At 33.3% G+C, this 15,748-nt stretch overlaps 1 protein-coding gene across 3 annotated transcripts in view; it reads left to right on the top strand.

The window, feature by feature from the left end:
* The window catches only part of LOC114333152 (probable histone-lysine N-methyltransferase CG1716), a 79,761-nt gene that overhangs the window by 32,170 nt on the left and 31,843 nt on the right, over positions 1 to 15,748 (top strand). For 2 of the 3 annotated variants that reach the window (XM_050645024.1, XM_050645016.1), the window contains exons 13-17: positions 593 to 873; positions 2,130 to 2,521; positions 8,735 to 8,933; positions 8,997 to 9,014; positions 11,988 to 12,367. In XM_050645024.1, the coding sequence (XP_050500981.1) occupies positions 593 to 873; positions 2,130 to 2,521; positions 8,735 to 8,933; positions 8,997 to 9,014; positions 11,988 to 12,367 (1,270 nt within the window). The remainder of the gene's footprint in view (positions 1 to 592; positions 874 to 2,129; positions 2,522 to 8,734; positions 8,934 to 8,996; positions 9,015 to 11,987; positions 12,368 to 15,748) is intronic. The other variant, XM_050645031.1, reaches the window with a different exon arrangement.

Below are 15,748 nucleotides of genomic sequence, written 5' to 3'. Positions count from 1 at the left end.
AAGCTAATATTTTGGATTTTTTGTTTCACATTGTTTGTGAGTTCTGATGTCCACCGTAAAATCCATTTTTGAAGGTGTCAGTAAAAATTTGCCACCGTTGGCTTATTTTTCAATATCAATTAATTCATTCATTATTCAAAAAAAATTCGAAAGGGAAAAAAATAAGTTTTTTTTGAATATTCTGTGAATTTCACCGAATATGTTTATTTAATTTAAAAATAAAATCATTTTGCCATAAATTCACAAACATGGGCTTGAAATATTGATATCAAACCATAGCCCCCCTTAAGTGTTACACTAAAAGTATCTGGATAATGTATTTCTAATACCGATACTTATTTGGTTTGTTCTAGCAAACAGTCAAACTAGTCAAAAACCGTCAGCAAACAGTTGGTCAGTGAGAAAACATTATACAGTCACCAGTGTTATCCCCTCTGCTCGCGCTGGTCAACTATTCGCTGATGGTTGCAAACCGTTTGAAACTGATGCTAGAACAAACCTAATATTAACACTGATAATAATACTGTATATTAACATCAAAAAGATATTTTTTTCTATTTTTTCATTACAATTTACTTTATTTTTTTACAAGATATCGGGGACTTTCAAAAAATAAATTCGAAAGAGATTTGCACAAGAAACCACCAAAACCTGGCGATAAGCCAAGCGCAGAATATCTAAAATTAAGTAAGTCGGAGCGAAGAAAGCTGTTTGCGTTACAACATGAGATAAAAGAAGAAGAGCGGAAACTGAAACAAAGAGAAATGTGGAGGGAACATGAAATGAACTGTATGATGATAGGAGCTGATCCCAGATTCACCGCACCGTTCGATCCCAACAGAGGGTATCAATTGATATGGAATCCACAGATTGGTAAGTTTTTATGTATTCATTTTTATTCGTATTACAAGTTATGAGGAACTTATTTTGACAGACATTGTTGTAAGAGGATGGAAATATACTTCATATATTATGCAGTCCCATATAAAGAAAATCAAGAGGTGTTATGTCTGGTGGTCGGGTGGGCCACTGGAAACGACTATTGGCTTGTTGTTGGCTATCAACCTATCTTCAAATGTCTCACCTAAAAATTGGTTTACCATTTTGGAACAATGAGGATGAGCTCGATCGTGAAGAAAAATTTGACTTTAACAACAACGCTACATATAAAGACTCTCAAAATTCTCTCAAATTTTTAACCTTCATTTTATGGATGGAAATATACTTCATATATTATGCAGTCCCATATAAAGAAAATCTAGGGGTGTTATATCTGGTGGTCGGGTGGGCTACCGGAAACGACCATTGTTGGCTATCAACCTATCTTCAAATGTCTCATCTAAAAATTGGTGTACCATTATGGAACAATGAGGATGAGCTCGATCGTGAAGAAAAATTTGACTTCAACAACAACGCTACATATTATAAAGACTCTCAAAATTCTCTCAAATTTGTAACCTTCAGCTAATACTAGTTATAGGTCTGGATCCCGCGTATGAAAAAAAAGTTGATTAATAGCAAGCTGAAAATTTGTTAATAGCTTAAGGGTGCCTAGTCGGACAACCTTTGATGTATGGGAACACTGGAACAGGGGAAGTTTTAATTGTGAAACAATTTAAAAATCTGGAATGTCAGACCACGAAAAGGTCCCATGTATTTTGTCGGACAGAACTTCCAATTGATTTGTTACCCTTTCATTAAACTCTCATGCAAAAATCAGACTGCTATTTATCACCTGTCATAATTCCTGTCATTTGACATGTTCTACGTGTTCCACTCATTAAAATGCCCAGTTGGTGATAAATAGCAGTCTGATTTTTGAAGGACAGTTTAATGAAAGGGTAACAAATTAATTGGAAGTTCTGTCCGACAAAATACATGGGACGTTTTCGTAGTCTGACGTTCCAAATTTTTAACCTGTTCCACAATTAAAACTTCCCCTGTTCCAGGGTTCCCATACATACATCAAAGTTTGTCCGACTAGACACCGTTAAGCTATTAAAAAATTTTCAGCTTGCTATTAATCAACTTTTTTTTCATACGCGGGATCCAGACCTATTAGATAATTAGATAACATACGTCAAATGTGTTCACTCATAATTAAGATAAACACTTTGAATAAATTTTAGGTCAGTGGCAAAACTGTCCAATACCGACAAATCTTCGGATATATCCACCACAACCACCTCCGCCGCAGATGCCAGCAATGCACGTCCCACCGCCGTCGGTTCACCCATACGGAAAAACATTACCTACGTATCCTCCATACCCGTCTCCGCAAGGAAATCCCGTCAACATGGGAAACAATCCACCGCCATTACAGCAGATTCCTCTGCAGTTGCCTCCACATCAGTTGCCGCCGAATACACTGCCAAGTCATTTACCTCTGCAACAAACAATGCCGCTGAATCAAATTCAAAGTCATATACCACTACCGCAAACTGGGTTGCCAGCACAGTTACCGCCATTGCCCGGAGGTATGCCACCTTTACCAACGACGACCATGCCGCCGCTGCCTCAAGTAAGTAAATATCAAGTATGTTCTTCTTTCGCTATCCTGACTTTATATTGACTGGCGCTCTGGACACCGATTTTTAGCCCTTCGCTAAATCGTTATCGATCATTCGCTCTTTAGTCCAGGGTAATAAACTAGAAATAGACCATGTTCGGGACACTCAAAGATCCAGGTAGCTGACTACTTTTTTAGTTATTGTAGACCTATAGAAAGAAAACCTACCTGTTTGCTGCCTAGAATTCGCGTCCGTTTTTTAATTATTAACAATTTAGTGCAAAAATCGCGATTTTTTTGATTTTTTGCACCTCATTCAAAACCTAAATAGTTGACATAAAATTACAAAATTTAATTTTGTATAACATTAAAAAACCTTCAAAATGCCGATTTTTGAAAGTTAAAAATTTAATTTGTTGCTATGCAAACTGCAAAATAAGTGAAAATCGTTATTTGTTAATAACTTTTACTAAAACTACCTTAGAACGTTAGTGTTTCTCCCAAAGTTGGGTATTGGGGTACTTAACAAACCCTCAAAATTTAAGACCGATCCATTAATTAGTTCAAGAGTTATTTAAATTGTTTATCCCAGAGACCTTTATTTTGCAATAACATAAGACAGAAAATAATGAAGATATAGTCCTTTTCATGACCATTTTTCAGTGCGTAACAGTTTTTCGATTTCTCTCTAACGCATTAAATTGTATGTGACAGAAAAAAAGGCACGTCGGTGATTACTTTGGTAATTATTCTAGTTCTCGATAGATGGCGTCATAATCAAAAAAAAGAATTATTTATTAAATAAAATAATAATATTATCAATATGATCTGTACAATTTATAAGACTATACAAATCAAAGAAAATACCATTTTATAAATGCAATAGACACAATTGATTTGTTTTTATTCCAAATTGAAAATCAAATGTGACAACTGTCAGATTTAACTAAAATGTCATGTTAGAATAAATGTCATAAATGTGTCTTATCACGGACTTACCTTTTTTTGTATAATTTGTGACGCACTGAAAAATGGTCATGAAAAGGAGAATAGGGCAATTCTGCGTATGCCAAATGAAAGTAGAAAACTGATGCTATCAAAATGTACTAAAAAAAGATAAAAAAATTATCTAATATAGTCAAAAATCCTAATGCCAGATTTGTGAAATTTTGTAGTTTATAAACATTTAGAATAACTTTAAAAATATTGTCCGTAGAGAAAATCATTTTACATATTAGAAAAGCTGGTATATTACACGAATTTTTAAAAATGTAGTTCAACTGGCGACTAGTCGTGGTAAGTGAAGGGGGAGCTGGGAGCCGACAAATGCACAAGTTCAAAAACGAAAAAAGGCAACTTAAAACAACTATCATTTTCTATATCTCAGGATCTACTGAATATATTTTGATCGTTCTTGTTTTAACTGGTATGTAATTTTTCTGTACATTACAAATATGCAATTTGTCTAGACATTTATTAATTAATAAACCGTCTAATTCGTTTAAAAAATTAAAACAAAAAATTTTTCCCAAAAATCCATGATTTTAATGATACTATCGTTATTATTTAAAAAAAAGTTAAGGTATATTTTAATAAATAAATTATCTTCAATAAATAATTATCTAATAAAAATCATTTATTTATTAAAGTGTACTTTAACTTTTTCTATGATCATTAATGATACTATGATTAAAAAAATATATTTTTGTAAAAAAATATTTTTTCAAGAATTGTTTAAACAAATTAGACTGTTTATTAATTATGAAATTTATAAACAAATTGCATATTTGTAATGCACGTAAAATTACATACAAATTAAAAAAAGAAAGATCAGAATCCATTGAGTTGATCCGGAGATACAGAAAATTATATTCGTTTGAATAGCTTTTTCGGTATTTTAACTCGGTGGATTTGTAGGTTCCCCCTAGTAATCGTTTGAACTACATTTTTGAAAAATCGTAGAGGGTGCTGTGAAGGTACAATGTTTGTGCAAATTTTTTTAAGAAAATACACAAATACCATTCTTTAAAATGGCGTTAATGAGGTTCCTTAATTATTATAAACAAATTAGCTGTGAATTAAAAAAACATATTGCTAACTTTGTCCCAAATGAAACCAGGCAACTTTTTTTGAAATGAAAACTTCTTTAGGGACGTTGTGCACTTTTTGGATAGGGGAAAAAGCACTGAATTCGCGACCGTCATCGCGACCGTCATCGCGAGCGTCATTGCGACCGTCATCGCTTATGCTATATATTATGTGTATGTATATATAAATTGGGTAGAGGTATTTAAATTTAAAATATGTAAATGTAAAACATATTTTAAGATGGGGAAAAAAGATTTATTTCGCGACCGTCATCGCGACCGTCATCTCTTCGGCTAAATAAATTTTGTAGGTATATACATTATGTGTATGTATTTAAATTTAAAATAAATGTAAAACCTATTTTAAGATGAGGAAAAAGGATTTATTTGGCGACCGTCATCGCGACCGTCATTTCTTCGGCGAAATAAATTTTGTACGTATGTATGTTATGTGTATGTATATATAAATTGTATAGAAATATTTAAATTTAAAATAAATGTAAAACCTCTTTTTGGATGGGGAAAAAGAATTTATTTGACGACCGTCATCACGACCGTCATCTCTTGGGCAAAATAAATTTTGTACGTATATTTATTATGTGTATGTATATATAAAACGTGTAGAAGTAATTAAATTTAAAATAAATGTAAAATCTATTTTAGGATGGGGAGAAAGGATTGATTTCGCGACTGTCATCGTTTCGACGAAATAAATTTTGAACGTATATTATTATAATGTACGTATAGTAATAGTAATATTGTTGAAGTGAAAACTTCTTTAAGGACATTGTGCACTTTATAGATGGGAAAAAACATTGAATTCGCGACCGTCATTGCGACCGTTATCGCTTCGGCGAAATAAATTTTGTACGTATATGTATATTATTTTGTGTATGTACATATAAATAGTGTAGAAGGCACGCAAAGCGTATATAATATTGGTATAACACCTATTTTTGGATGGGGATAAAGAATTGATTTCGCGACCGTCATCGTTTAGTCGAAATAAATTTTGTATGTATATATATTATCTTCTTCAGCCTGTTTGCATCCACTCTTGGACAAAGGCCTCCCCATGAATTCTCCATTCTTCTCTGTTTTGTGCTATTTGGTGCCAGTTTCTCTCCATTTTTGCTTTGATGTCGTCTAGCCATCGTTTTTGTGGTCTTCATCTACTACGACTGTGCTCGCGTGGTTTCCAATGTACAGTGTTTCTCGTCCACGTTTCGATGTTTTGTCGTGCCACGTGTCCTACTCAGGTTCGTTTCATTTGCATTTCAATTCTTCCAATTACATATTCCACTTTCCTCCTACTTCGCACGTCCTCATTTTGTATATGTTCCCTCAGAGATATCCCTAACATAGCTCGTTTGATCGCCATCTGTGTCGTTCTCAATATATTGGCTGATACCTCTGTAAGTGTCATCGTCTCCATTCTGTAGGTCATAATTGGTAGAATACAACTGTTGAATATGCTTTTCTTTAGATTTATTGATATCTTTTTGTTCTTCAACACATCACTGAGTCTTGCTACTGCTGCCTAAGTCATTCGGATTCTTCTAGATATTTCTGCCGTTTGATTCTGTTTGCCTAGTTTGATCGTGTGACCTAGGTATATATACTTTTCGACACTTTCTATATCACTTCCATCTAAGTCGATTGTGATATATTGATTTGTCATCACTTTTGTTTTATTTGTTTTTGTCCTCTGTCTAACTTCTCTCTTCGTTCTTATATTGCTTGTTGTTAGACCTTCTGATACATTTATTTGCATAGTTGCATTGTCGTATACATATGTATTTGAGGAGTATTCTATATCTAGAATCAATCCTTGCGTTATTCATTCCTTCGAATACGGCCCAGAGTTCTATAGAATCGAATGCCTTATTGTAATCCACAAATGCCAAATGAAGAGGTTCATTGTATTTGTTGCACTTTTTGATAAGTGTCGTTATTGTCTATAGGTGTTCTATGATACTATGTCAACAGGCTGGTAACTATCGAATTTATTTGATAGCTTGTTAGTAATTACTTTGGTAAGCATTCTGTACGGATGTGGCAACAGGCTTATTGGTTTGAAATTTTCGCGTTTGTGGTACCTACATATTAGGTGTATGTATATATAAATAGTATAGGACGCACGCAACGCGTGTATAATATAGGTATAGAACTTCTTTTTGGATTGAGAAAAGGTATTGAATTCGCAACCGTCATCGCTACGGCGAGATATTAGTAATTTATATACTGTAGGTTGAATTGCGTATGTATAAGTTCGAACGAAGTTATAATGGTTGGAGGAGGGATACAGTGTGTACCCGAAGGAGCTTGCGCATAAAGGACCACACGGTCCCTACAATCATTATAAGTGATTAGTGTTTAAAGTATTTTTGAAGTGAAAACTTCTGTAGCGATTTTGTGCACTTTCTGGATGGGGAAAAAGCATTAAATTCATGAATGTCATCGCTTCGCCGAAATAAATTCTGTACGTTTATGTATTATGGGAAAAGCATTGAACTCGCGATCGTTATCGACACGGCAGATATTAGTAATTTATATACTACAGGTTTAATTTCGTATAAATTCGACCGAAGTTATAATGGTTGGAGGAGGGATAGAGTGTGTACCCGAAGGGGCTTGCTTCATAAGAAGTTTTCACTTCTGTCGGCACTCCCACGAGTGCCCTAATTTTTTTTATTTGTAAATTCGTGTTAAAATACTATATTTTCGAATATATTAAAAGATTGTTTCTATGGACAACATTTTCAAAGTTATTCTAAATGTTTATAAACTACAAAATTTCAAAAATTTGGCATTAGGATTTTTGACTACCTATGTTAATTATTTTTTATCATACATTTTGATACTATCACTCTTCTACTTTCATTTGGCATACTCAGAATTGCCCTATCTTCATTATTTTCTGTCTTATCTTATTGCAAAATAAAGGTCTTTGGGATAAACAAATAGAATACTCTTAAACTAATTAATGGATCGGTCTCAAATTTTGAAGGTTTGTTAAGTACGCCAATACCCAACTTTAAGTGAAACACTAAAGTTCTAAGGTAGTTTTAGTAGAAGTTATTAATAAATAACGATTTTCACTTATTTTGCAGTTTGCGTAGCAAAAAATTAACATTTTAAATTTCTAAAATCGGCATTTTGAAGGTTTTTCAATGTTCTAAAAAACTGAATTTTGTAATTTTATGTCATCTATTTAGCTTTTGAATGGAGTGAAAAAAATCGAAAAAGTCGCGATTTTTACACTAAATTGTTAATAATTAAAAAACGGACGCGAACTCTAGGCAGGAAACAGTTAGGTTTTCTTCCTATAGGTCTACAATTACTAAAAAAGTAGTCAGCTACCTGAATCTTTGAGTGTCCCGAGAAAATCCTTATTATCCTGTACTAATTATATCTGTACACTCTACATATACAGATAGCGAATGATCGATAACGAAGCGGAGGGTCAAAAATTGGGGTCCTGATTAAGGATGTAGACATTTTTCAGTACCATTGCCTTAGATTTTTCAGCCTTGATGTTGTTCTTCTACCAGGGCGACGTTTACCTTGAATCTTTCCCTGTCTCCCTATTATATGAACTGACCAGTTGTATTGTTTGGTTCAGCCGTCTAAGAACCTCCTCATTTATAACACTGTTGGCCCAGGCCAGCTTATTTTAAGTAAGCGTCTGTATACCCACATCTTAAAGACTTCTAAGCGTTTAAACATAGCCTCACTTAGAATCCACTCCTCCACTCATACAGTAGGACTAGAAAGATACATCAATGGCATTCGAACGCGAAGCTCAATACTAAGATCGTGGCTGCAAAGTACGTTTCTCGTTTTTACAAAGGTAGCTCGGGCTTGTTCTATTTGGCTTTTAATTTCTGCAGTTCTACAGTTAATTGTCTAAGTTCTGCAAAATGTATATAACTTTCTAATATCAGAAACGATATTAGAAATGATACAAGAAAATGCATAGTGTCATACAGCCTTAAGACGCACAGACAGACGGACGGACGGACAAAAACATAATTTATACGATAGAAATTTTATTTTTATATTATGATTTCGATCCAATTATTGTAGTAACACCATTACTGTTACTAGATCTTGATATTAATTTTGCTTTTTTTAGCTACCACCGATCGGTCAGCCAATGGAAGAGGATCCATCTCAAGTCAAATTCGCCGGACCTATTCCTCCCCCGGTGAAATTACCCCGGAAGTGGAAGTGTGCCAAAGACAAGTATGGCAGGCCGTACTACTATCACATCAAGATTAGGAAAAGTCAATGGGAACCCCCGCCCCTCGATCCACCTGAAGAAGCTATGGAGTGTAAGTTGTTAATATCTTTTATTTTTTCTTGGTGTAATTTCAAAGCATTTTGTCTTTTTCTAGGTTTTGCAGATCCAAAAGGTAAAAGTTTATTTAAAGAGTTTTACATGCAGTAATGGATTTTAAAAAAACTCACCGAATTTAGAAGTTATTGGCGCTTTATTTATTTTTCACATTTTCTGAAACCAAAAATGCCTTGAGAAACCTCAGGTCTATTAAAATAGACGAAATATAAAGTATCAAAGTGATCTAAAATATGTTAAATGAGCCGCAAAACGCCAAGAGTCTTGAAAAACCGCAAAAAACGCCAAAAGATACCAAAACAAAATCAGAACTGTGGAAAAATGGACAAAAGCGCAAAAACATCAAACTTGTCAAAAATATAGATGTGGCTTGTGACGTCAGTATCTAGACGAAAAATTGGAGGTAGAAGGCAATAGAGAACTTTTAAATATTACTAAAATAATTAAAATATATTATTAGTAAGTAGTTAGACACATCTACTGATGTTATGACCACGTGCACAATGTTATATTTTATGCTCTTCACGTTTTTTTACTCTTAACATGTTGCTGACGTCTCGTTCATATGTCAAGCATCGAAAAAATGTCAAAAACGCCGAAAAAAACATCAGAATTCTAAAAATCTTATCAAGCGCGCCGAAAAATATTGTTAAACGTGCTAGAGAACTGGGTGAAGCGCCCAAAAAATATAACAAGATCTGAAAAAACGTCTAAAATCTAGAACAAACATCAAAGGCACCGATGGAACAGAAACTATATTGAATGGCTTATGATGTCAGTAGTCCAATGTGACAGTACTCTTAACGCAGTATTTACCAGATATGATAAAGACAAACTCATTCTTCAACGTTCTATAATGCAGGGAAAATTGAAGGCAGAAACAATAGAGAGTTTTTAGATGTTATTAAAATATATAAAGAGATTTAGACCCGGCCGTATCTGTTTTGACGTGGATGTGAGAGGTGGCATTCGGATTTTTGTAGATAAAATTAGGTGACAACTTCAGTAATTATAATTGACTTATGCTCCTTCTCAAATATGCCCGGAACATTATTAAAAAAATTTAAATATTTAAAAATTTCGAAAAATATCGATTTTTTCTATTCTCATTGCTTATAACTTTAAAACGATTCATTTTGGAACAAAGTAGTAGGGAAAGAAAACAGATATAATTGAATTTTGTATAATATACGACTGGTTTAAAATGTCTTAAATTATTACCCTTTCTGCAAAATAGCAATAAATAGAAAATAAGGGGCAAAAAGATTGTTTTATTCAATGTTTTTCAACCACGTTGGTTGCACTTAGAGCTTTCGTAATTTGCTTAGAAAATTCTTATAACATACTTAAATAGTTCACTAAATTTCATTAAAATCGACCTGATAGATTTTGCAGAATAATTTTGCAATCTAATTTTTTTTAAAAAAGTTGAAATTTTTTAAAAACTTTCTGAAGAAAAAGTAGACCGTTTAGAAGTTTGCTAATTTTTTTTACATATAAAGAGGTTCTCTACCTATCTAATACACTTTACAGAATTAAAATCGGATTATTTAAGCGGCCTCAAAACTGTTTTAAAGTTATAAACAATTTTTTGGCTTATAAACAAATACAGTGAGGATGTTTGAGTTGGCATAAATTCATTTTCTCGAGGATAGGCATCTCTGGAGATAAATCCCGAAACAGGTCGATTTTTATTTTTAAATTATAATTTTTTGGCATAAACATCATACTAGTGACGTCATCCATCTGGGTGTGATGACGTAATCTAAATATTGGAATTAATTTAATTCAATTTTTTTTTTTCAATTCAAACCCTGTATAAATAATTATGTTAATGTTTATATTAGTGAACACAGAATTGAGTAACCTTTCGATTGAGCTATCACACGGCACCTATTCTCATTTAAAAAAATCATCGATTACGTCATCACGCCCAGATGGATAACGTCACTAGTATGATATATTTACTAAAAAATTAGAATTTTTTAAATAAAAATCAACCTGTTTCGGGATTTATCTCCAGAGACCCCTATTCTCGAGAAAATGAATTTATGCCAACTCAAACGTCCTCACTGTATTTGTTGATAAGCCAAAAAATTGTTTATAACTTTAAAACAGTGCTGAGGCCGCTTAAATAATCCGATTTTAATTCTGTAAAGTGTATTAAATAGAGGGAACCTCTTTATGTGTAAAAAAATTAGCAAACTTCAAAATGGTCTACTTTTTCTTCAGAAAGTTTTTAAAACATTTGAACTTAAAATAAATAGATTGCAAAATTATTCTGCAAAATCTATCAGGTCGATTTTAATGAAATTTAATTTAATGAAAAACATTGAATAAAAACAGGCTTATTTTGCCCCCTTATTTTGTATTTATTGCTATTTTGCAGAAAGGGTAATAATTTAAGACATTTTTAACCAGTCGTTTATCATACAAAATTCAATTATCTTTATTTTCTTTCCCTACGACTTTGGTCCAAAATGAAAAGTTTTAAAGTTATAAGCAAAGAAAGTAGAAAAAAATCGATGTTTTTCAAAATTTTTAAATATTTTAATTTTTTTATTAATGTTCCGGGCATAGTTGAAAAGGAGCATAAGTCAATTATTATTGTTGAAGTTGTCACCTAACTTTATCTGCAAAAATCCGGATGCCACCTCGCACATCCAAAAATAGACGTTTTTTCACAGATCCGCCCTGGTCTAATTGTTACAGATGTTTCAAGCCAGGCATCCGAGAGTTTTATGAGGTTTATTGAAGCTTAACATATTGTCAACATATCGCTGATGTGTCAAGCTTCGAAGAAATCCTCTAAAAAAGTCTCACTTGTTAGAAGCCTTGGAAGCTTGAAAATTCTAATGATTTCATGTACAATTTACTTAACATTCTCTCTATATTATACTAATCGCTCGAGCGACCACAATGATGTCTGTGTGTAGCCCCTATATTTTTAAATATTTTAAACTGATTAGGTCTTTTGTGTTACTGTTCAATGAAACTTGCAACTAAACCATCAGGTTTATTTCCTTTTCAGCTTCAGACTCGGAATCCAGTTCAGACACAAGTTCGGTCAGTTCGGATTCCAGCTCAGAAAATTCTGACAGCGACGACGAGGTGGACGACACCAAGTTGCTGCTAGAAGTTCGCAGGCAAATGGAACATCTGCCGCAGATAAAACCTCCTGCTTTGCAACAGGACGACAGTCCGCAAGCAACTCCGAGTCCGGATGGCGAAAAGCCCTACGAAAGAGAGTTCAACGTCGATGAAATCATACGCAGAAGTTTGGCGGCGGATGATGAGGTGAAACGGCCTTCGACCCTAGACATGAGACTGAAAGAACTTGAACTGTTTAAAGATGATCATCCTTCGAGGAAAAAACGAAGACCTGCGTTGTGCGAAGAAATAATTATTAGTGTAAGTATCTTCTTCATTTTAACGATTAACAATCTGTTGCAACCTTATTACATATAGCCAAAAACATATTTTTTTCCTAATACGGCCCTTATTTAGCGGCCCTGTACCAATAGTTCTTCGCTTAAAACTGTATTTTTACCGCAAAAAAGGGTCTATATCTTAACTGACGGTTGCCTCGTAAATCAATAAAACTCGTCACATATAAAAATCTATTTTTATTATAAATATCAACCCTACTTCATACCTCAATTTCAGAATCATTTTTTGTATGAAACGTTAATATATTCAAAGCCTCATAAAAACAATTGAAGCGACCCTCCGATATTTCCATTTATGGTCATTAGAACCGTACCTATGCATTTTTTGTTTCTATAATTCTACTGAAAGGTTTTCATATTCGACTACTCCTCAGTCGTTTCCTCATTGCTGAGTGTCGTGATTCCCTATAATACGAGCAACTATCTCTAACTATAGCTAACTATACTGTACATAAAATTCATAACCGAAGCTGAGTACAACAATGGAGTAAAAAAGATAAAACCTAAGAAAGCAGCTGGGACTGATGGGATTCCGCCGTATATTCTTAAAGCTTGTGGTGAATGGTTAGAAAAACCATTGCTTCATATATTTAATTTAATAGTTTCCTCTAATAGCTATCCTGTAGTATGGAAAACTGGTATTGTAACTCCTATATTCAAAGCAGGTAATAAAATGAATGTAGAAAATTATAGACCGATATCGATAATGTGTGCACCAGCTAAACTATTCGAACAAATTATTTATTCTAGTCTATATCATTATGTCGAAAAATTTTTAGTATCTCGGCAACATGGTTTTGTAGCCAGTAAATCTATTAGTTCAAACTAATTTATTTACATGAATCGAGCATATGAATCTTTAGAATCAAAGTCCCAATTAGATACTGTATATACAGACTTTCGTAAAGCATTTGATACGGTTGACCATGACGTTTTATTATCAAAATTAATTAAGTTTGGTTTATCAAAGAATTTTATCGAATTAATAAAAAATTATTTGCAAAACAGATCTTTTATAGTTAAACACAATGGGAATACGTCAGGTAAATTTGAAGCTAATTCGGGAGTGCCACAAGGTTCTAATCTGGGGCCTCTTTTATTTGTACTTTTTATTAATGACTTACCATCAGTATTGAAACATTCAGAATGTCTTCTATTTGCTAACGATTTAAAACTCTACAAACGCATACAAACTGTTAGATACTCTGTATTATTACAAAAGATCTAAATAATTTACTTGAATGGAGCTATTGCAACAAGTTATACTTTAATGTGAAAAAATGCTGTATATTTACCGTAACACGTTTAAAAGATCCTATTATATTTGAATACAAAATTAATGAAGAAACTTTACTGCGTTGTACAGAGGTAAAAGATTTAGGCATCACCTATAATAATGTATTATCTTTCGCTGGCCACATAAATAATATAACGAAGTCTGCAAACCGATTACTAGGGTTTATAATTAGACAAACCTTTAATTTTAGAAATATAGCAACTCTTAAAATTTTATACTATACTTTAGTAAGGGCAAAATTAGAATTTGGAGCTCATATTTGGTTTGGTGAGTATCAAACTGCAGTAGATCACTGGAAAAAATTCAAAATAAATTTTTAAGATATATTTATTTAAAAAATATCACATACGACCAGATATTCTGTATCGAGCATCGAAACAAAACGGACGTGTTGGCTCTCCGTGTTTACAAAGAGTTTTTCAGTGCTGCAAATAAATTTATTAATAAACAATTGAAATAGATAAGACACATCATTATCGAAAGCGATAAAATACCAATTAGTGATAAAGTGATCAGTCAATGAAATGAAAAAAATTACCAGATTGTCGATAGTCTGAGTAAGTAGTTAATTTTTATTTGCTAATTGTTTTTGTTAAATCATTTAAAATTTCTGAATAGAGATTCCATATAAAACTGTGCTCGTGACTCAGTGTAAAATGGAAATTCAAGTAGAAACACAATAAAATGTTTCCACAACCAGATTTATACCAATCGCAAAATGAAGCGATATCATTACCGCAGGATAATGTGCTGTTTCAAGAAAACTATCAACGTTCACAAAATGAACAAATGCTATTTAGCAGTTGGAAATTATCTGAGGCCGAGAAGAACAAGGCCTTGGAAGCAACTCGTCAACTACAAAACCAGCTAATTAACATGCAAAAAATGTTTGATGAATTAAATGAAAAATATACACTGCTCGAGAAAAAACTGTCTAACAATATCGATAAACAGACGGTTGAGTATCATACAGACGAAGATGATCTTGCACAGGAAACAGAGTGGATTCGTGCGAAAAACAGGAAAAAGAGGAAAATGGACACTTCCCTAACACCACCACGAGAAGAATATAACAACACAAAAAGTCCTGAAAAACCTAAAATAATTGAGAAACCCCCACCGATTATAGTAGAAGGGGAGAACAACTTTAACGATCTTCATGCTATGGTACTTAGCTACCAAAATTCTCAAATAAAAGTCATCAACGACAAAACTATAAAAATTAATGTACAAAAAGAGGAAGATTTTTTAAACTGCTTACCGCAGCATTAAATGATAAGAAATATTCATGGCATTCCTATGAAAACAAGCAAAATAGGCCCATTAAAGTAATGGCCACTGGATTACATCATTCTGTAAAGCCTAATAATATTGTCCAAGAAATGAGGAGACGTGGCTATAAGCTCATCGAAGCTACACCCAAGCTAAAGTATAATACTAAACAACCTCTTAATATGTTCATGTTATCATTCAGACACGATGAAAATATCGATAAAATATTCGGAATTTCTGATATATTACAAGTTAGAGTTCAGATTTTGCCGTTAAGAAAATCCAGACTCGTGCCTCAATGCAAAAAATGCCAAGCTTTTGGTCATACGCAAAAATATTGCGCAAAGCAACCACGATGTGTTAGATGTACCGGAAAGCACCTGACTATCGATTGTGATAAACCTAAAAATGCCCAACCAAAATGTGTCCACTGTGGAGAAAGTCATCCTGCAAACTACAGAGGATGCATGGTAGCAAAAGAAATGCAGAAGTTAAAAGACAATCGAAATAAGAGAACTACAATACCTAAACAACCACAAAGGGTGCAGCAGCAGAATCCGATATACAAAACCAACGAAAACAAAAAAACCTACAGCCAAGCTGCTAGAGGTAATATAGAAATTGAAAGTACTAACCCAAAACACAGCTCTAACATTGAGAGCACTCTCCAACAAATACTGGAAACACTGACCAAAATGGATGAGCGTATTACTAGATTAGAATATAGCACCAAAGGAGCTATTCCTAAGAATTTTAATGCCAGATAGTCTGAGG

The sequence above is a fragment of the Diabrotica virgifera genome, chromosome 1 (assembly GCF_917563875.1).
Source record: "Diabrotica virgifera virgifera chromosome 1, PGI_DIABVI_V3a".
NCBI lineage: Eukaryota > Metazoa > Arthropoda > Insecta > Coleoptera > Chrysomelidae > Diabrotica > Diabrotica virgifera.
Note: the sequence above shows the minus strand (reverse complement) of the source record. Positions and strands in the feature narration are given on the sequence as shown.